Source organism: Orcinus orca, chromosome 4, assembly GCF_937001465.1.
Source record: "Orcinus orca chromosome 4, mOrcOrc1.1, whole genome shotgun sequence".
Taxonomy (NCBI): domain Eukaryota; kingdom Metazoa; phylum Chordata; class Mammalia; order Artiodactyla; family Delphinidae; genus Orcinus; species Orcinus orca.
This window is the reverse complement of record NC_064562.1, coordinates 24,511,257-24,534,053: the sequence shown is the minus strand read 5'-3', so window position 1 is coordinate 24,534,053 and position 22,797 is coordinate 24,511,257. Positions and strand designations below refer to the sequence as shown.

At 38.0% G+C, this 22,797-nt stretch overlaps 1 protein-coding gene across 10 annotated transcripts in view; it reads left to right on the top strand.

The window, feature by feature from the left end:
- Positions 1 to 22,797, top strand: part of INPP4B (inositol polyphosphate-4-phosphatase type II B) — a 725,833-nt gene that overhangs the window by 388,186 nt on the left and 314,850 nt on the right. For 8 of the 10 annotated variants that reach the window (XM_004263595.3, XM_049709522.1, XM_033402505.2 and 5 more), the window contains 2 exons: positions 8,514 to 8,632; positions 10,684 to 10,800. The exons of 1 other annotated variant lie outside the window; for it this stretch is intronic. In XM_004263595.3, the coding sequence (XP_004263643.1) occupies positions 8,514 to 8,632; positions 10,684 to 10,800 (236 nt within the window). The remainder of the gene's footprint in view (positions 1 to 8,513; positions 8,633 to 10,683; positions 10,801 to 22,797) is intronic. One more of the 10 variants, XM_049709523.1, reaches the window with a different exon arrangement.

Genomic DNA, 22,797 nt, shown 5'->3' with positions numbered 1-22,797 from the left:
CTCTCTCTCTATAGATTGTTCAGTGATACTTATATTGAGAGCCAGTACTGAGTGGTTAGTTTATTTTAGTGTAAGGTTCCCAACTGTAGAAGTGAATTTCATCTTCTTGGCTATTTGTTGTTAAGGCCAACATTTTTTTTTTTTTTAAAACACACACAGATACACATAAAATATGGTGGCATATTTTTATGTTGTTTTGTTATGGGGGAAAAAAGTAACACATTTTATTTCCGGACCTATTTCTCAACAATCTGAATCTGGCTTTTTACATCAAGGAAATTAGTTTAATTTAGAAGTGAGTCAGTTGTAACAAAATTTAGCAGTGGTGCTCAAATCTCAGTGTAGCAAGAATTCTGAAGCAATATTTCTATAACACTATCTCTTCAATTCCCTCATGCAAATTATTACGTATATTCCTCAATAACTCTGTCATCTGCTTTCTCCCTATGGCATTAGTCTCATCCTTTCCTCAAGGTTTATTTGGATTCTATTTTCAGAGTGTTGAGAGTCTTAAAATTCTCCTTACAAAGCTAAATCACCAATGAACGTGCAGCGGACCAGACGGAACAGAATGATGTTAGTGACAAAAAAATTAACTGGGCTACTGAGCTATTGGTAATAAATAAATAAATAGTCTTCATGATCTACAAATCTGATTAGTCAAAAATATGGATATGGAACTAATGAAATGATGAGGCGGCACCAGGCACGTTATTGTTCTGAATTTGAGCTAACACAAGCAAAGTTTAAGCCTAATGCCACCTGATGCATAATAAGTATGCCATAAATTGTGCTTCCTACCCCTCACCCCCATCTTCTCTGCATGCTTCCTTTATTATCTTAATTGAGAATAACCTTAAAATTTGCCTTATATTAGCTTTTGTTTTTCTTTTTTCTTCTTTGGTTGCACCGCATAGCTTGCGGGATCTTAGTTCCCCGACCAGGGTTCGAACCCATGCCATGTGCACTGGAACTGCAGAGTCCTAACCACTGGACTGCCAGGGAATTCCCTATATTAGCATTTTATTGTTGTAGTAAAGGGGCAAAAATCCTAGGATTCTTTCAGTATATCTAAGGAATTCCTTCATTAGGATGGCTTTATTTATTCATTTATTTATTTATTTAGTCGTGTGTGTGTGTGTGTGTGTGTGTGTGTGTGTGTGTGTGTGTGTGTGTGTATTGATTCCCTGGATTGATTTCTTATCTTTCAACCTTAAACACTGAGTTGCTTTTTGCCCTCTAACTTTCTAGAAACCTAAAATTAATACTGTTTGTTCAAGTTATGTGGGTATACTTATCCTCCTTGAAAAGATTCCAGTTTTGTATTTAGAACATTAATATTTTGAACTCAGTGTCTTAAAAGACAAAAGAAAACAAAACAAACAAAAAATGAAAGAAAAAAAAGAAAAAGAAGTCCAAATTTTCGAATCACATTTTTCACACCAACTCTTCTATCTACAGTTCTTTAATTTTCCCAAGAAATATTGCTTATGTTGGCAGCTATGCGTGGTTCACATACTCTTTAGGGAAATGTGTGTAAATTAAAATTTCCCACACAACAGTTAAGGGGAAAATAGCACATTTTTGTTTTACTTCTATGAAGACTGAAAAAATGGTTACTTAACTGGATGGAGAAGCTGTAGTTTGTTAAGAGAGATGTATTCCTGACCCCAGTAGTCCCAAGTCTTATAAATAAATATACAAGTGATGATTTTGATAACCTCATCTTTCCGAGTGATGAGATAAACATGTTAGTGAGGACATTTGAAATAGGAGAGAGCACATAGCAAAGACATTTGAGAAAGCAGAAGAGAACACAAATGAGAATAGTAATACCAAATGAGAAAATGACAGAAAGTAGGCTCTATCAGTTGAAGGTAAGCTAAAATGAACAGAGAGGGCAAGATGTGATGCTAAGCTCAATGAATCAGAGACTCAGAGATTCTACAGAGAATACAGAATGAACATGGAAGAATATTATTAATGGGCATCAATCAGCTCAACATGATATAGAGCCACATTTTTCTAAGAAGTAGCCTTAAGAACATATTCAAAAGTGAATAGCGTGTTCCTGATTACTTATGAAATGCTCCTTGTGTGGATATTAGTATGAGTCCAGGACACTATACACTCTGCCACTTTACTGTAGAAAATGGAATTATCATGGAACGTGGTGCCCTGGGAACGAGGCAGTGTTGTCTTCTGAATCCACTCAGTAGATCTGAATTGTAGAGGTTCACATCCTAGGCTTCAGAAAATTGCTGTCTTAGAATTCCTGAGAGGAAGGAAGAATAAAGAACAGAAAGGCGGAAGAAACTAAAGGTGGGAAAGCGTATTGTACTGGCAATTAGCGGGGCTATTAGGCTTTTAAAATGTAACAAATATTTACATTGTATTTACATTTGTATTTATATATCTCTTAATGTATGATGTCAATTCATTTAGTCTAGATGTACTCACTGATCTAGAATGGTAGCTGTGAAACCATGCCAAGGAATCCAGTAATTTATTGGACTGGGAACTTAACCCAAGTGGGCCTATCAGTTGATAAGCGGCATCTACTTTTCTGGAGTACAAGGAGCAAGGATATATATGTCACATTTTTGAGAAACCTAACCAAACATTAAGAATTCGAGAAGTAAATAGAAAGCTGCATTCTAGGCAGCAAGAGGCTTACCCACAGCCTTAGGGAAATGGCTGATTCTCTTAGGGATGGTATAATAAGAACAGTGCTATTGGGGGAGCCTGGAGCTAGACGGTTATTTCCCTAAATCCCTGTTTGGATAAGGCCACTTTCCTGTTCAAGATGCCCCCTATTCTCTGTGCCCTGGCCCTTTTTGCCCTTGAGGGGCATGGATTTACCTCTTCTGCTTTCCCTATGAAGAGTCTGGGGTGGGGGAAGAAGGGGGAAAGAAATGAACTTTCATCAGGGGAGGTTTGTTGCCATCAGGCTATATTGGGTTTGAGTTGTAACATTTTTTTTTTTTAATTTCAAGAAAAAGAAGCTTTATAAGCATTCACAGCCTTCTTTTTGATGAGAGAATGTACAGAACAGAGGAGCAAGTCTTCCCATTACCCCTTGGGACATCTCAGTTGTTAAGACAATGACTCTTTGTGGACCAACTTTCTCTAAGGATTTTTTATTTATTTTTTTGGCCATGTGGCATGAGGGATCTTAGTTCCCCGACCAGGGATCGAACCCTTGCCCCCTGCAGTGGAAGTGCAGAGTCCTAACCACTGGACCACCAGGGAAGTCCCTCTCTAAGTAAAGGAACACTAACCTCCCAGATAAATCTCTGCATAGAGGGTGAGTTTACATGTAGTACATCTGAGGACAGACAGAAAATAAATAAATCTTTCTGCTATTTTTGGCTTCTCATTTGGAAGTGCCTAGTCAGAGGTGAAATTAACAAGTATAAATGTGTACATCTGGTTTCACAGAAAGCAATATATTAATGATAACTATGATTTCTGAAATTAACAAATAATCCAGTAAGGGGTTTAAAATTTTTTTGTATTGAAAACAAGAAGGTACCAAGAAATCACAGGCATATATTTAATAAAATACTTTTATTAAAAAAGAATAAGGTTACATAAAATCAGGACCAACCTGGGATATCTTGAGCATTTAATTACTATAAGAATATTGAATAGATAAAATCCATTTTTGTGCCAATGTATAATTATATTCATATCAATCTTAATATATAATAAAAGGACCTATTATGTGCCTAGCATTCAACATATATTACTTCATATAATCTTTATAGCAAATCTATGAAATCTGTCCTTTGACTTCCACTTTACAGATAAGACAATAGAGACTGAAAGAGATAAGAGTAATGTATCCAAAGTCACATAATTCCTTAGGCTAGATTCTGGTTTCAAATATAATTTTATCCCAAGTTGAAAAACAAACAAGCAAACATTTCTTTTTTCTCTGTTTGCTCTCCTGTGTGGTTTCTCCTTTAAGCCTAACTTTCCTCTGGCTAATTTAAGAGCAGAATTGTAGAGATATGGGAATTCATGTCAAAGTCTCCCTCCACCCGCCCCCGCTTGTGGCCATTGCTTTTTCTAGAGGATTGAGGATAAACTTTGTTCGATGCTACTAACACTGAATGGCAAGAAGAGAGATGAGATAGAGTGGGGCAAGAAAAATGACCTGACTTCACAGAAGAAATAGTTCTTAAGGGGAAAGAGACAGTTGCTTGGAGTCAGGCTTGAACTCACACTACACCAGTGGCTCGGGCCACTGCCCCCGTGAAAGCCTGTGGCAGGCACCTCTGCTTATTTGAACACTCCATAGCCAGGGCAGGTCTTAGAATAACTAGCTGCTGAATGCAAAGCCACCTGAACTGACAGTTGTGTTCAAATTGATAATTGCTGGGGCTGAGCTCTCCGGTAGAAGAGTCTGGAGACATTTTTAGGCTTCCAGCCACTGTTGGCTAGAAGGATGGAACGGCTGTAAGGACTCAAAAGACTTGACGTGCTTTAGAAATGATGGCTGAATGAAACAAAAACAGATCTTTTATAAAAACGGTACTTTGGGGTGGGCAGAATATTAATTCAACAAGAACGCAGAAACCCCCACCCTTTAGCTTCCGGATTCTCAGATATTAGAGGAATTATAGGAGCAACAGGTGATCTGCACTTCTCCCTAAGAATCCAAGTAGTAGCTTTAAGCATCTAGATCGGAGGTTGGCATCTTCTGGTCCTTAGGCCAAATTTTGTCACAAATACATCAGTTTAACTCATACAATGACTGGGATTTCAAGCTTTGGACAAATCCTCAAATCAAGCCACGTGGGCTTTTATTTCTTCAGGCCATGAATTTGAATGGAGGGCCCCTCTTTTGGTACAGCATAGGTTTCCAGTTTGCTCAGTGCCTAGCCCTCTCCTGAGATATTGAAGCTCTGTTTGTTTTTATCATTACACTTCTATTGAGGATTCCCTTTCAGCAGAGAGCTGTCTGGATCCTGTACAAATCTCAGCTGGGAATGCCTGCGAGCATCTCATTCACCAGCACTGACGATGGAAAGTGAATTCTCATGTGTCCAGTTACTATAGCAAAGGTGACAGGAAAAACAGTTACTCGTAGCTCTTTTGTTTTTTTCTAAAGAAAAGTTTCAAATTGTAGTTTTTTAAAAAAATTATTCATTACTTTTACATTGTGATTTTTCTCCTTTTTATTAAAAAATAAACAATTCAGTGGACACAAGCATATTTGAATCCCAACCTATCAACATCTTGTATATTTAAACTCTCTTGGGCTCTGAGAATGCTTTTAAACAGCTCAGTCCAAAACAAAGCCAATAAAAAGGCAGAAATAAAAGTAAAAAATCTACTGGTGAGTGAATGATGGCAGAGAAGTATTTACTTGTTACTACCCATTTGATTCAAGAATTCTCGAATAAAACGAAACAACCAAAGCAAAACCCTGAAGTATTCTTTTAGCCCTGTGAGTTGAAGACCATTTATGCAGGTCACTCCCTCGTAGAGTAGAATTTTGTGTGGGTAATGGGTAGTGCTAAGTATGGCTGGAAAATTGATATGACATTTTTTTTTGATTTCTGAAAACAGACTTTTCAGGCTTTTTTAGTGGTTACTAAAAAGTTCCTATGCAGGTTATACTTTATAGTGACCCAGTCTCTGTGAAGCAATTCAATCACTCATCATTTCTCACCCCTCCAGTGGGACAGTGTCAGTATGTATAGATCCATAGTGTGTATGGGTTTCACTTTACTAAATGCAATGAGTCATGTACTGGTTTGATATTTACAAAGAAATATTGGACCTAATGATAGTTTTTAAGGAGCTGTCTGAATATGGCTGAACCAATAAAAACCATTGTACAGAAGAATAAAACACTAACTATTAGTAAATGTAGGTATTGATATTGGTAAATATTAGTAAGCTTTATTTTGCATAGAAAAGTCCATTCATAAAAAGGGACCTAATTTCTTCCTTGCCTCCATCCTGAGAAATAGACAGATGAGGAAACTGAGCAGCTAAGAGTTTGTGACTTAAAGGCACATACGTAGAAAATGAGGAACCTGGGACTATAGCTCAGGAAGTCTGACTGATGTCAGAGTCTTTTCCTAACATCTTGCCACAAAGAAGTAGGGAACATTAAAATCTCTGGGCTTTCAAAGGAAGGAAAAGATATGGACAGCCAAGATGTGACCTTAGTTGTTGTTGTTTTCTAGGCCATATTTTAGATCTAAAATATAAAGAAATGCAAAGTCCCATTAGAGTTGTTTTTACTTCATCAGTATTGGGGGAATCTGCAAATTAGGTTGGACTGAACATTTGAGTTTAATGGAGATTATCTCTGTTTTTATTAGGAGTGAGTCTGAGAGGTTCGCTGATAAAATGGAGAACAGCTTCTCACTTCTGAGAACTAACCACAGCCCACAATCAAGCCTGATAAGAAATCAGACAAGAATTAACTTACTTTGAGCAAACGTGTCATAAGCTCATAAGGTAGAGATGAAGCTACCAGCAGAAAGTGGACAAAATGCATGTGTGGGAAACAAATTGACTCCAGCTTCAAAATCTAAGGAGAGCTATATGTCAGTATCAGTAAATGGAGAGAGAACTGTAGACTACGAGCAGAAAGCCCAGAGAATGAGTGATAAAATTAAACATTCATTAGGCAAGTGGAGGAAACGATCAAAACAACCACCAAAGGACAGTCAGGTCTAAATCTGTCTTTTTTTTTTTTCTTCCGGTGATATGTTGACATTATTGAAACCTTGCATCAGTATTTTCTAAAACTAGATCTCTTGGGTTAGACAGTAAAGAATTATGGCAGTTGGTCTTCCAAAGAGAGGTGCCACTGTCTGAGAGAGGAATTCATATGCCAAGAAAAGAGATGGAACTGCTGGGGTGTGATGTAAGAAAACTACCAGAGAGTTCTAGTAATGTACATGTGAGCACTTACTCTCTCAAAGCCTCTAGTTCTTAGTATGTAAAAATGAAATAATAGTTCAAAGCACTATTTTGAGAAATAAAGAGATAATTGGCAAAAGGCCTCAAAAATAATGATGGCTAAATAAACTGTTGCTATTAATTTGTTCCAAGCATGCTTTCCTAAGCTTTCCCGTACGGTTAGAGGCATATGGTTTAAATAAGGAAAATTATAACAAAATACCGTACAGGAGTAAAAGGATCTCAAAGTCTGTCAAGAAGAAATCAAGAAGTTGAAGAATTTGCCCAGAATTGCTTAGCTAGTAGAACTGGCCAAAAACCAGGCCAGTTTCATTCCAAAGCTCCTGCTTTTTCCCTCTGTCCCACTCTGCTTCTATAAATGAGCTGATCTGTAAGCAAAGGAAAGGTGATCATTACATTCATAATTTGCTTTGCTTTCAAGTTTCAGGTTTAAACCGTAGTACCTCTGTCCTAGTAGGTGTACACTGTTGCAGAGCCAGAATGTAGCTTAAATACTTGGGTCCTTCCCTGTCTTTCTGCACTGGTCAGAGGCGTGAGATGTATATGGTATACAGCCCAGCATACTCTCACCATGAATCCATGACCCGCGGCTACTGCTAGTCCCTGGTCCCAGCTCCAGCCTGACCCTAGCCCCCAGCTCAGCCTAATTTGAACCTCTTCCCTGTCGTGAGGACACTTTGCATGATACTTCGGGATCCAAATGCAGGTAGTAAAATTACTATTTCAAAGCCAGGTGGGGAAACACCTGAGCAGATATTGGACTTGCTGAAAAGGAATTTTTTTTGGACTTTTCTTCCCCCAATTGTGAGAATGATATGTGGGAGGAGAAAATATTCAAGTAAATATGGTATGGTAGAGAGCGTCTGTAATATGAGCCTGGTGTCTCAAGGGAAAGGTCTTACTTTTGTGGCCCCTGGGCAAGAATTAACCCATCATTTTTTTTTCCACATTTCTGCCTCCCAGACTTGGCTGGAATCCTGGACAGAGGACGCTTTTAACCCCTCTACCTCCTCCTCTGCTCCTTGCCCGGGGCTTGTGTGTTGCTGTGATAGGGTAGCCTCCCTTCCCCGCGTCTGTCCCTATGTAGGACTGACTGTAGGAGGCCAGCTCTAGTGAATAGATAAGTAAGGACCAAGTGTGCCTTCCAACATTTGAACTAATCCTGCCAGTGTCAATAAGGAGAAGCGTAAAGTTCCCCGGATGTGGCCCAAGTCAGTTTATGTAGTCTAGGGGTGTGAATTAAAGCCCGGGGTTTAATGACTAATTAAAGTCGCTCAAAGCTGTGTGTGCAGGGTCACACATGAGAGCTGGGATCCGAGGGCAGTGGAGACTCGCATGAGCTGCACATGTGGCCAGTGGAAATGAATTCTCAATTCCGCTCCGCAGCACGTGACTTCCTATTTCTGTAAGGTACTTCCAAGGGACTTCCTCTGTAAAATCAGCCAGAGTCCCAGAAGGTTTCATTCAGCGCCGGCGCTGAGTTTCCTTCCAACCCGGGACAAAAGTTTTCCCTGAGATACGATGTTAGTTTCTCTTCTTTCTCTTTTCTTTGCCATTGCCAGCATGCAAGGATCTTGTGGCTCCCGTGCGTGATAGGAAGCTGAATACACTGGTGCAGATCTCAGTAATCCACCCAGCGGAGCAGGGTCTGACAAGATACTCCAGCACGGAAATTGTGGAGGTGAGCGTGCTGTGTGCCTGATTTACTCTCGCTCTCTCTCAGTCTCTCTCCGGATTTGAGCAAACAGCTGAAATACTTTAGATTTTGGCCTGCAGCTATGCTAGGTTGCAGTCCTCCTTCATTTAGGAAAGCATACCTGAGGTTACTAAGCATGCATTTGTAACTTACCAGAATAAACAAATGGGGAAAGAACTTGCCTTTTTTATAAAAGACCTATTTTTCTTTAGTAAGTAGAAGGAAAATCCCCACTCTGGATCTTTGAATAGAGTACTAAATAGGGGGAAAAAATATATATATATATATATAAATTTTAAATTAAATGGAATGAATATTTCTTTGAGGGGCAAAAAAGAAAATTGTAAATTACCTAGAGGCGTTTTAAACCTAAGTGTTTTTGCCCTTTTCATTTTTTCCTGTATTCTTCAGATTGTCTGTGGAAGCTTCATATTCTCTGCCTTTCGTGCATGTCAGAAGCTTCATATTCTCTGCCTTTCGTGTGTGTCTTTTTAAAGTATGATGTTTTTCAAAGAAAGGTGGATAATTAATTTGAGACACTGTAATGTTTCTAGGCGAAAGGTGTAAATATTATTCATCCGTTGGGAGATTTCCTATTTACATTTATTGTTGCTAATATAACACTCACAATGTGTTGGGAGGAAACTTGTTATTGTGTTGGACCAGATTCAAAAGAGGAAGTGTTTCCCTTTTGATTATTTTGTTCTCATCACATATTTCACAGCCTTAGTGAATGAGAGATACTTACTCTCTGGGACTAAAGAAAATGTTTTCTACACTCCTTAAGCTTTGCTTTTCTTCGACTTGGGAGCCCTTTCTGTTTTGAACGAGGAGTTTCTCTGTAAGAGTCTAAGTTGCCTACCAGATCTGGCTTGCTCAGTGCCATTGGTGGAAAAAATGATTCAGACGAAACTCCATTCATTTCTCTAATGGGAATGACCCAGATCCTACACGTAGCCCTGACTCTGTCCTTGGGAAACTTTAGGTTCCAATGCTGGTATCATTTGTAGTTAATGCTGTGGTTGAATAAACAAAAATAGTCTTATTCATTCAAGGAAAACTAAAATTGGAAAATTGTTCATTTATATGAAAACTATTTTCAAGCATTATTTCAACTTGATTATTTTAAAAATATTGTCAAAACTTAAAAGAAATTATTTATTTTGACACATTTATTTGAACATACATAGCTGTTGTTGACTGTTTCATTCACTGTGTGTTCCAGAGCATCTAACACTGTGCCAAACAAAAAGCAGTATTTGTTGAATAAAAGGAAGAATGAATGAATAAATGAATAACTTCAGCTTCCAGAAACTTCCATAAACAACTGGCTTACAGAACTCTAGCAAATATCTCCATGATATTCAGCACTATGCATATTTAAATATAGATATAAAATTTAATGTTGGATGTCAGCTCTCTAAAAATGAATCCTGAGGCATGGAAAAACCCTGTGCACTGCATCCTGAGCTAGTAATTTCATAGCCCCGAATGCATCATATTTAGTTTCTTTCATTAGTTTTCAAATCAGTCTGAGAAAAAAAATACAGCTGAACATCTAAAAACAAATGGACGCTATCAGAGCATGGCTTTCAATTGAATCATTACAGAAAGGAAATAAAGGGACAGCATAAGATTGCCAAATGGTTCTTGATGAGAAAAGAGCTTCATTTTAATTTGATCAGTCAATATCTCAGGTTATTTGCATAAATCACAGGTTATGTCCATTACATGTATTCTAAATGGACAGACAACTGACCCTAAAGAAGGGTGCTGCCTATAATGAAAATAAATTGTTTTTCAAGATGCTTAGCAGCTCTGACAATGATGCAGGGCATTTACTATCAACAGCTCTATCAGTACTTTGGGGCCCTGGGCCGTGTCCCTGTGGCCATCATTTGGCAATTCAGATATCTCTTCTAATAGAACCACTTCCTAGAAAAGCAGACCCAGACACTTGCTGCTTTCTCATGTGTCACTGCGTGCTGCTGACTGCTGCCTTATTGAATCAAAGTTGTCTGCTTGTGCTGTTACAGGGAACAAGAGACCCACTGTTCTTGACTGGTGTCACATTCCCATCTGAGTATCCCATCTATGAGGAGACCAAAATAAAACTAACAGTCTATGATGTCAAGGATAAGTCTTATGACACTGTAAGTACTTGTACTTATTTCTTTCTTTGGGAAAAGCAGTAGGCTTTTCCAAACCACTGGGTTTTTGATGTAACTGCCATTTTTCGAAGAGGGGCTTTGTACTGTGTTTATGGTTGTTTTATGTTTATAGTTTGCTGGGATTTCTTTCAAGTTCATTTGGCTTAGTGCCATACTGGCAACTGGTTAGGAGCAGAAGCTTTCAGAACCGTTTTTCCTCTTTTTCAGGGATGCTGGCTGGATGTCTTGGTTTCCATTTTTGTTGTTATGCTTTAGGAGTTGTTGAAGGAGTAGCACCGTGAGCAGAAAGCAAGTGGAAGAGATTAAATAATGTTTCAGAACTTTCTAGATATTGTCATTATTCTAAAATGGGATTGATAAAGTGTTCTGCTTTCACAATTTATTCTTTTATGTACTGAATAAGAGAAACTCCCTCTGTTCTTCTGATGTTGTCTGTGGGACCAAAGCAAACAGAGGAGGAAGTAATCGTCAGCATGAGGCAGAAGCTTTCATTGGCCTGGTTACAGGAAAGTCACGTCAAGTCCTGATGGCCTTTTGTCCTAGGCTGTTCCTACTGGGTCTGACTTTTCCTCCGCTTGAATCAGTGGGTTCAAGTGAGACCGTTAGGTACCCAGGCACTGCCTCTGGAGCCCACTCGGAAAATCCCTGGACAAGAGAGAATGTTATTGATAGGTGTTGAGAAGGGGATGGTTTAGCCCTCTTCTTTAAATCTCTCCCATCAGAATGAATTTTTGTTTGTTTTCAAGGCTGGGTGAGCTATGGGAGTATTGATGGTCCACAATGAAGTATAAGCCAGGAAACACTTTGAAGGCAGGTAGACCAGTAGGTTCTGGGAGAATTCTGCTTGAGGCTATGGGGTGCTGCCTGGCTTGGAGAGTCACACACACCTGCTTGAGGGGAAATGTACCTTTCAACTCTGCCCTCACTAGGCATTTCTGTCTCGCTCATGAGTCTCTCTTTCCTTTTCATTCTTTACCCCGAAACATGTAACATAGGTAGATGGTGGGTATATGTAACAGAGAAAAAAAATCTTCTGCATCGAAGGCATTTCTACTCAGCCCCAGAAAAGTTCATGTCTTCAAAACTGCAGAAGAAATGCCCAATGAAATGCACAGCACATATGTGGTATAGAAACAGTGATAGCGGTCAGGTAGAGCGGTTGAGAAGGCAGACTGGTTTCCGTTCCACTTTGTGACTCTGGGAGAATTGATCCTCATTTATATTTACCTGGTGGGGGCAAAGGGGCTGTTGTAAGGATTAAATAAGCTAATATATGAAACATATTTAGAAGACTTAACAGCTACAGATTCATAAGTGCAAGTTTATTATTGCTGTAGTTATTGTTTTGGCTACTGTCTTGTGGTCTCTCATAAATAGTAAAAATCAAATAAAACAATATTAACCAAAGGCTTTTCCCATATTTACTTACTTTGTTTTTTCTTAAGTAGTCCTACACTTATTATTTCTGACTTCTTTGAAGAAAAGTGGAAGATAAAAATATATATATATATTTTTAACATCTTTATTGGAGTATAATTGCTTTACTTCGTTGTGTCAGTTTCTGCTGTATAACAAAGTGAATCAGCTATACGTATACGATACAAGAGGGAGTGGATATGGGGATATATGTATACGATAAAAATATTTTAAGAGACAAACATTGGGGTTAAAGCTCGCAACTAAAAAAATATATTAATATTTGCCAGGGAGTTTTGTTTTTACCCTTTCTATTCCTTTTCCTTGATTGTTGAGGTAACAAAGAAAAGGAGTAGACTGTGATTGGGATATCTGGACCAAAGACTATGCACAAAACTTACAGCATGACTTTTTTTTTTCTTTTGCCTTCTGCCAAGAAGAGAGGGAAATGGGAGAAAAAAATCATAAAATTAGGAAAAAGGGAGATATGGTTCAAATGGATGGTGGGAGGAGGTGACACAACTATGCAGAGAAGTAATAAGCAGGGAAGTGATCAGGGTGACAGGGAAAGCAAAGTAGAAACTATGGGATTTTATGGTTTTTCCAAGCACATGGTCAAATTCAGTGCTCCCAAAGGTCCCAAGGTATAGACAGGATGGAGAATATGGAAGGGCCAGAGTTATAGAAGCACTGTGCTACAGAGATGAAAATGTTGAGCTCTTGGGTTGGTTAAGTCCTTAGAGATATCAGAGTTAGAAATATTAAATACCAAAGGTGTTTCTGTCCCCTTCAATCTGCCTCATTTAAAATGTTATGTATGTTAATGCTCTAGGGATAGTTAGCTTACTCATTAATTATGCTTTTTATGGGCTTCTATTCTGAAAACTCATTAATTAGGGGCTTTTAAAGACTATCTTCCTTGATCCAGAGGTTTTAATCACATAAAAGTATTGAATAAACTGGAATGCCTGCTGTGAAAGAAGACTTGTGAAATTTGAACATACTTAAGAAATGCAACCAGCTTTCATTTACCAAGTGCTGTTAATTAAAGCATAACTTCTTCCTTAAAATAACTAACAGTTCTGGTGATGGAAGTGTAAATAGAGACACAGTTCATTAATATGCTAATAGTCTCCATGGACATGTAGTCTTATCCTGGCACCTTTTCTCCTTTTTTTGTCTTAATTTTTATTGGGGTATAGTCGATTTAAAATGTTGTGTTAGTTTCTGCTGTATAGCAAAGTGAATCAGTTATACATATAGCCACTCTTTTTTAGATTCTTTTCCCATATAGGTCATTACAGAGTATTGAGAAGAGCTCCCTGTGCTATACAGTAGGTTCTTATTAGTTATCTATGTTATATATAGTAGTGTGTATATGTCAGTCGCAATCTCCCAATTTATCCCTCCCTCCCTTTCCTCCCCCAGTAACCTTAGGTTTGTTTTCTATATCTGTGACTCTGTTTCTGTTTTGTAAATAAGTTCATTTGTATTACTTTTTTAGGTTCCACATACAAGTGATATCATATGATATTTGTCTTTATCTGACTTACTTCACTCAGTATGACAATCTCTAGGTCCATCCATGTTGCTGCAAATGACATTATTCCGTTCTTTTTCATGGCTGGCACCATTCCTCCTCTTTCTTAAGGTTTGTTTGTTTTTGGTGTGGAGGTGGATGCAGAAGTGAAGGAGGTGGCAAGTGGTTTTAAAGTACAGTTTAGATTGTGGGCATTTAAGAACCTAATTATTTTAAGATCATAATACTTTTAAGGATTAAGAAATGAAATTATGAATATTTATGTGTTTTGGAAAATCAACAAACTATGTGCATGTATTTAAAAGAAGTTTAAATATTTGATCTTAGTAAACCATTGATCATATTAGAACAGGACAATGAGATACTCTCTATTGGCTGAATACTAATTAATGGAGCTAGCTGACTAAATTCCTTGTCTTTTTCTATTGAGTTTATTATTACTTGGAATTAGCCGGTCAGATAAATGCGTTACTTTGCCATCTCACGTTTGTTTACATACATTTTAAAATTGGAAGTTTTGAAAGGGATAAGATAACCTTCCATCGGCGCCCTTGATGCGGCGATTATCTAACTTGTTCTCGTACTCCTCTAAACAACTGAAGCCGAGATTGTCTTTCTTAATAACTTCAGCAGAAATGCAATCAGTCATTGTAAAGAATGAAAAGAGTCTAACTGCTGATTCAGAATGACTCTTGTTTCCCCCTGTTTAGCTTATAGGACAGAGTCCCATGTCCAATAGACACTGAACATTTCTCAGGTGAGAATCTATGTCCTGAGACATTGTTACCACCAGTAAGTAACAACTCCCCATTTGTACCTTTCAGAAAAAGTGACCTTATCTACACTGGATATAAATTTATGTTTTTTAATTTATTTTTATTTTGGGGGGCCACACCGTGCAGCACATGGGATCTTAATTCTCTGACCAGGGACTGAATCCCTGCCCCCTGCAGTGGGAGCACAGAGTCTTAACCACTGGACCTCCAGGGAAGTCCCCTGGATGTAAATGCATTGTATTTTGTGTGTTATATGTCCAAGGAAGTTTAGTACTAGTACAATTCCCTAGGCAGAATTATCCAGTTCAGTTTGTATGTTTTTCAATGGAAAATAAAACCATTTTCTATTTAGTATACTTTGGCTTGGCTTGATTTTCTCCATTGACTTCTTACAAATTTAAGTCTAACTATACTTGTTGAGACAAATTCTGTGGCTGGCCTTCCACTCTACCTGGAAGATATGGTGAACTGGGTAAGGAAAAAGAAATTAAGGTTACTGATCACTAAGTATATACCAAGCACTATGTTTAATTTTTAGTTTCTTCTTTAATCTCCATAAAACTTCTTTGAGGGAAGAAGTATCATTATGCCCATTTTAAAGATGAAGCAATTGGGATTCTAAAAACTTAAGTAGGTCAAGTCAAAGATCCTTTATTTTTTCCATGCTACACTATGGTACGTACATAGTTGATAGGATTTCTCTCATTTTTCACTCCCACAATATGATATTTTTTACTTCAACTGATACTTTAAAAGCATTCTTCATTTGGAGACTAAAAATTAGTTAATTGAGAAAAAAATGTCAATAATCAAATATAGGAAAAAAAACTCATATCCAAACATTTTAAGCACTTAAATTCTGTATGTATAACTAACTGCAGATGTCTGAAAAACTTTTGTAATGGAGTGACCAGGTACTATTCATGAAAACATAGCTGTTACTGCCTGTTGTGAAATGGCTAGATTTATGTCTCATACTTTTGCTTTTGTCCCCCTGGCCTTATTTTTCCTTTTTCTTTTATGTGTGCTGCATGGTCCTCTCAGCCTCTTCATTCACTCAGCCTTGGCCGTTTGGAATGCTCGCCTTTACGTTATGACATAGTTTGCAGGGGGAGTTGCCAATTCCATACGGAAGTAGTTCAGAGTTCTAACATGTTGCCGCCCTTCATAAATAACTTCTCTTCCTTTCTACCTGTTGATAAGTGGTATATGTTTACAAAGAGCATATTTATATTTTATTGAAGCATAATTTACATACAATAAAAGGGACAGATCTTAAGCGTTCACTTCGATGAGTTTGACAATGCATATGACCATGTGGCCTTTACCCAAGGCAAGATGTAAAACGTTTTCGTCCTTCCAGAAGGTTCCCTTGTATCCCTTCGCAATCAGTCGCCACCCCCCCACACCCTGTAAGGCAATCACTTTCCCATATCTACTGACATATATTTGTTTCGCTTATTAAAATTTATGTGAATGATATCACATAGTGTGCACTCTCTTGTATCTGGTGTTTTCTGTTCAACATAATGGTTTTGAGATTCATTCATGTTGCTCAGTGACTTGATTACTGAATGGTATTCTGTTGTAGTCATACACCACAATTTACTTATTCATTCTCATATTGATGGACATTTCATTGTTTTCAGCTTTTAACAACAATGACTAAGTCTCTATGAACATTTGAGTGCAAGTATTTGTTGGAAATTGTCCTTTTCTTCTGAGGGGTAAATACCGAGGAGTATAATAGTTACATCATAGGTCAGATACCTGTTTAACTTTTCTAGAAACTATTCTTCAGAATTATTTGCAACTTTATTTTCCTCCTCTTAGTAATTCATGGGAGTTCTAGTTACTGCCCAAATGAAGATACTGTCAATCTTTTTCACTTAGCATTCTCGTAGATATGAAGAGGTATCTCATTGTGGCTTTAATTTGCATTTTCCTGGTGACTAGTTACGTTGAGCAGGTTTTCCTGTGCTTATTGGCCACTCATCTCTTTTTTTTTTTTTTCGGTACGCGGGCCTCTCACCGCTGTGGCCTCTCCCGTTGCGGAGCACAGGCTCCGGACGCGCAGGCTCAGCGGCCATGGCTCACGGGCCCAGCCGCTCCGCGGCATGTGGGATCTTCCCGGACCGGGGCACAAACCCATGTCCCCTGCATCGGCAGGCGGACTCCCAACCACTGCGCCACCAGGGAAGCCCTGTTTTGTTTTGTTTTTTTAATGAAGTGTCTGTTCAAGTCTTTTGCCTATGTAAAAAAATTGGTTTTCTTCTTATTGTTATTTCTAAGAATTCTTCATATTTTGTGGATACAGGTGCTTTTGTTAGATATATGTGTTATGGTTTTCTGTGAGTCTTTGGCTTGCCTAATAATTTCCTTAATGATGTATTTTATTGATCAGAAATTTTAAATCCTGATTAAGTCCGTTTTTCATGCATAGTAAGTGCTTTTGTGCCCTAAGAAATCTCCCTAACCTCAGGCCAGGAGAATATTCTCCAGTGTTTTCCTCCAAAATATTTTATAGTTCTAGCCTTTACAGTTAGGTTTAAGCTCCATCTCAAATTATTTTTTGTAATAGGAATAAGGTGGGGATTAAAGTTATTTTCTCTTATGTAGATATCTAGTTATTTCATCATCATTTGTTAAAAATACTTTTTTCTCCACTGAATTTAGTTGGTACCTTGACTGGAAAATCAGTGTCTACTGATACATGTGGGTCTGTTTCTGGATGCTCTGTTCTTTTCCATTGATCTGTTTGTCTAGCTTCATGACAATAACATGATTTTTGTTGCTTCATAATAAGTCCTGAAATCTGGTAGTTTAAATCCTTTATCTTTACCAGCTTGTTCTTTTTATCGAGGTTGTTGTTTTTGTTTTTTGCCGATTTGAAAGCCCTTTTTCTTTCCATATAAATTTTAGAACAACTTGTCAGTTACTTTAAAATACCTGTTGGGATTTTGACTGGAATTGTACTGAATCTATAGATCAGTTTGGAGAGATGGACATCTTAATGACATTGAGTCTCGTGATCTATAAATATGATATGGATATCATTCCATTTATTTAGGTCTTTAAACTTTTATGGGCAATGTATTTGTGCTCAGTATATAAGTCATAATATTTTTAGACTTATTTCTAGGTATATGATTTTTTATGCTAGTATACAAGGTATTATTTTAAAAGTACAGTTTTTAATTGTTGTTTGCTAATAGTTAGAGATATAATCATTTCTTTATATTGACTTGTAGCCAAGGCTGCGGCCTTGCTAAATTCACATATTAGTTCTAAAGGATTTTTTCATGGATTCCATAGAGTTTTGTAAAATACACAATTATGTTATCTGTGAATAATGAAATATTTATGTTTCCCTTTCCAATCATTGTGCTTTTTATTTTTCCTTATTGCACTGGCTAGGTAGGACATTTAATACAGTATTGATAGAAGTGGTAACAGTGGAAATCCTGGTTTTGTTCCCAAACTTAAGGGGAAAGTATTAACATATCACCATTAAGTATGAGCTTAACTGTAAGTTTTTCATAGATGCCTTTTTATCAGATTGAGGAATTTCCCTTCTATCTATAATTTTCTGTGTATTTTTTTTAATGATGAATGGTGTTGGATTGAGTCAAACTATATTTTTCTGGTATGTGTTGAGATGCTGAAATGTTTTTCTTATTTATTCTGTTAGTGTAATGAATTACTTTAGTTTTGTATGTTAAACCAACCTTAGATTCCTGGAGCAATTTTTTTTCTTTAATTCACTGCTCTTCCACATCTTTGCCAAGCTTCAGCCTAGTATGTGGGGGAATCAACCTCTGCTCTTCAGCCCTCGCCTTAGAGAAAGCCCTGTGCACCTTAGCAGTGAATCTCACTGCTCTTTTGCCCCCCCATCCTTCATTGGAATACCCTCCTGCATGATGTGACATCCCATGGGAAAAAGTAAGTGGATGGGTGAGACTCAGGCTGTGGCTAGGGCTCCTAGGGATTCAGATTTCTCGTGCCAGGTCACATGGGCTCATTATAGAAATTCATTACAAGTTCAGCTGGTTTATATGGAAGATCCTCTACTTCCTGCAGCTTAGCCAAGGATGACACCAGCCCTGGGCATTTCTTCCTCTACTAAGGGTCTGTCACCATCTGGATTTCATTTCCTTTTGGTTTATTTATACCCTCAGTTTTCTGATAGGTTTAACAAAAGGTATGATTTGGTGGCATAATGACCTCTTCTCAGTGGACCAATGGGAGTGACAATCTCTTGCAACTTTTTACATCTTAACCAGAAGCAGAAGTGCTACTTATTTAACACCTTCCCTTTAGCATTTATGCTGCTCTCTGTATATATGCGTTTCCATCTCTTCCTTTAATTTCCTCTTCTCTGTAGTTACATATCAAGTGCATTCCATTCTACCCTGCTCTTTACATTGTTTTCCCTTTCCTCACGTAGTCCAGTTCTTTCTTTGTGCCACTATCCTCTGCATGGGCACAGTACTTGCTCTATATCATCTGTTCAGAGATTTTGGTTTTTTGTTTTTCTTTGGATTCCCACAATAGAGAAAAGGATATTCATCAATACCTCCTCACTTTCCAGAAGAAAATGTTGTTTGCATGGAGAAAGACTGGCTCTTAGACAATAACATAAGAAAATGAATTTACTCATGAAGCAAAACAAGCTTCTTACAAATTTCTGGGGGCCATAGCAGAGTGGCTGCTTGACCATGAGGTAGCCACATCCTTATTTTATGGAGATCAGCAGAACTGTAGTTTCAGTGTTTTCACCCTTGACTGTCTTCAGATGTGTGAGTTATGGAAACAATTGTTTAACCTAGCTTAAAAAAGAAAAAAGAAGAAAAACCTAAATAAAACATTAATTAATAAAAGAAAAATTAATTTGCTTTTTTACAATTAAAGTAGAAATGGGTAGTTAAGGCCATTTCCCATTCTCTTTCCAAAACAGGGTAACTGTATTCATGTTCATCAAAAACATAGAGAAGCTTAGTCTACCCTGTATTCCCTAATGGAATACTGAGATTGGTGGGGACTAGTGATCCTCGTAATATTTAAAGAGTTCTTCCAAGTTTAGAAGTAGGGTCAAAAAATTGAGCAAAGTATTTGACGAGCCAGTCCTCAGGAAAAAGAAAATCAAATGACCAAGAAACATAAAAAGTGTTCTAATTGTATTTTCTTGGAAACACAAATTAAACGAGCAATGTGATCATCAATTTTTGCTGATAAACTGGCAAAAAATTTAAAGACCATTGCTGGCAGGAATGTGGGGAAACTGCCCTTTCGTACAGTGCTGACTGAATGTAACCTTTTACAACTTAAAAAACAAAAATATCTGCCAGCATCTAGTCAAATGAAAGGCAAGTGTACGTTTTGATTGAGCAATGTTACTGTTAGCTGTCCACCTCTTAGACGTAAAGCCACCAGTACTTAAGGATATATGGAGAAGAATGTTTGAGCATTACTGTGAAAAATTAGAGGGAAAGTGTGAATAAATTCTGGTGTATCCTAATTAGGGATATTATGAAGCCTTAGAAAAGAACGATTAATTAATTGGAGCTCTAAAAGTAGACTTGGAAGAAGATCCACAAGGTATTGCATACTTGGGAAAAGCACGATACAGAAAATAATGTATAATAGAATACCACTTTTTGAAAACGAATAATAAAAAATGCCTTTATATATGTATGTGTGTTGCGTTTATAGTTAAGCAATATATAATTGTAAATGACTGTTGAGTATGTAGAAAAATATAAGAGAATAAATGCAGTGAATGGAATGGGGGAGAAGAGGAGTAGATAATGAAAGAAGAAGAAAGAAAGGAAACAGGAGAGCATGAAATAAAATAATAGTATGATCAAACAATCCTGCTAGTGGATTTTCTGAAAATTAAATAAAATAAATGTAACTTTAAAAGGTAAGTGTCATTTATATTGCTTCCATGCAAAAATACATTGTCCTCAGAGAAATGTCACTTTTGCACCCTCAAGATTCAAAGCAGGAGGGCTGTCAGTAGCCTGGATGGGAGGGAACTGCTACAAACAAGTGGCCACCTATAGGAATGCTGGCAGGTGCAGGGCAGTGCCTGGGGAGATGGCAGACCTGAGGGACCTACCGTCGGGGGGATCATCTGTAGGGAATGAAGGCAGTAGCTGAAAACCTCACCAAGGCCAGTCAGAGCAAAAGAGGAAGAAGGTGGTCATCATTTGCATTACTTGATGAAGCCCTGGGAACTCCCTGAAATAACTAGGGGAACTTGTAGGGGACTCAAGGATCTGAAATCACAAGTTGGAGCTACGTCTTCCGGTGCTGTTGTAGTCAGTAAACTGGATAATGAATTCATGCTTCCAAGTAGATTTAGGAGCATTTATGTATTTATTTTTTTGACCTGCTAACACCCATCAAATGATCTGATAACTGCCCACTGGGATTTGTGAGTCTAACTTGGACCCTGAACTGAGAGAGAGTTTATTTCTGCTTCCCCTTATGGCTTTCTGAGATATTGACCTCATTCTGATAGTTTTCAAGCATTTGCGGGTTGTTACCATTTTTCCAGCGGCTTAGCTGTGAGTGCCTGGCTGGCCAGCTCTGTCTCATTCATGCAGCAGCCTTCTTGGCACAGCTGTGAGGGCAGGTGGAAGCTTAGGGAACATTCTGTCTGATGGGGTGGATCCTTGAACAGCCCGACTGGGCACAGAGGATGTGTGTCTTGCATTGGCTTCCCATTCCTGCTTGGTTTTGCAAAGCTGACATGTGATATGTTGCCAAAACATTTCTTCTGATTAGAAAGGGGCAGAAACTAGTGATTTAAAAGGTCAGTGTGCTATACAGCTCAGAATAGCTTTTAATTACCTTAAGTTTATATATGCAGCACAGTGGGAACAAAGGGAAATTCTAAAGAAACCTAGGCTTTCTTTAGAGTCATTTGAAGGGAATGATAATTACAGCTAGGTTCCAGCTGGTATTTAACTTCACGTGAAAAGTATTTTTAAACATACGGGGAAAAGTCATGTGTATCTACCAAGACAGAAGGTGAGGCCACATTCTGAAAAAAGTTGAGGGACATCTGGTTCCACGTCACAAAGATTTTCTTCTCAAGTTGCTATGAGCCGGGTTACTCAGGTTTCATGGCAGTAAGTCAAGCTATCTTTTAAGATGTGCCCCTTGAGGATGGAGCTAAATGCTGAGGGGGCAGATGTCCTAAGGAATTCAGTGTGTGAGTTCACAGAGATACTGGTCTTTCAGACCAACCTGGGTAATAGTTTTTAACCAAGAGAGAGAGAGCAGCTCTTGGAAGACACTATCAAGATTTGTTTAATCAGAAGGGTCTCTAAGGATATTTAAACTTTTAAATAATATACTGATAATTTTTTAAACTGCCGTTTTTTGTTTGTTTTGAAAAGGGCACTGTTGTCACCTTAGCATGTTGGAATGTGGGAGAGCAGTTTCCCAGGTAAATCTTAATTGGATAGGATTTAAGTGTAAACAAGAGCTCACCCACCTTCCCCCCGCCTGCCCACACTCAGGGAATTTGGAGCATGTGTTATGGCTACAACATTTGCTTTTCATTCCTGAGTTTAAATTGAGGCACAGTGAAATGTGCATAGCAGCTTGCTGTGGCCTCCAAGCAACAAAGAAACTGAGGGCTCATGTTAGAAACTCTGGACGCGTGCTTGCGTCTTCATACCTACATATATAACAGTTTTAAATAAGAGTGTGTACACGGAGTAGAATTCACAAATTTGTATTTATGTACATTAGGTAAGGCTTTAAAGTTGAAATTCCAGGATCAAGTTCATTTGTTGTCATGCAAGGCCAAAAATATGCTTAGGGCAGTGTTAATATGCAGAGAAGTGTTCTTCTATTTGTAAAGAGAACCTTTTCAGTTAGTGTAGGCTTAAAGGCAGAAGGATGTCTTTCAAATTCTGTTTTATTGCCTTCCCCATTCTGCTTTCCCCAGCACACACACTGTGCTTCCCCTTGGTATTAGTGTCATCGACTTTGAACTTGCAATCTAAACAAATATCTGAAAAAAGACAATACCAAACTGGAGATGAATTATTGAATTGTTGTAAGAGACCATAAGAGGCGTTTGAAAACCACACCAGTGGGTGCATGAGCAAGGTTTCTGAATGCCATTATGGGAAAATCAGGTTCACATACTGTTGGAAACAAGTGAAGCAAGGACGTTTTCAAACTTGGGATCAAGGATACAATTCTCTGTCCCCTCAAGGATCCTTT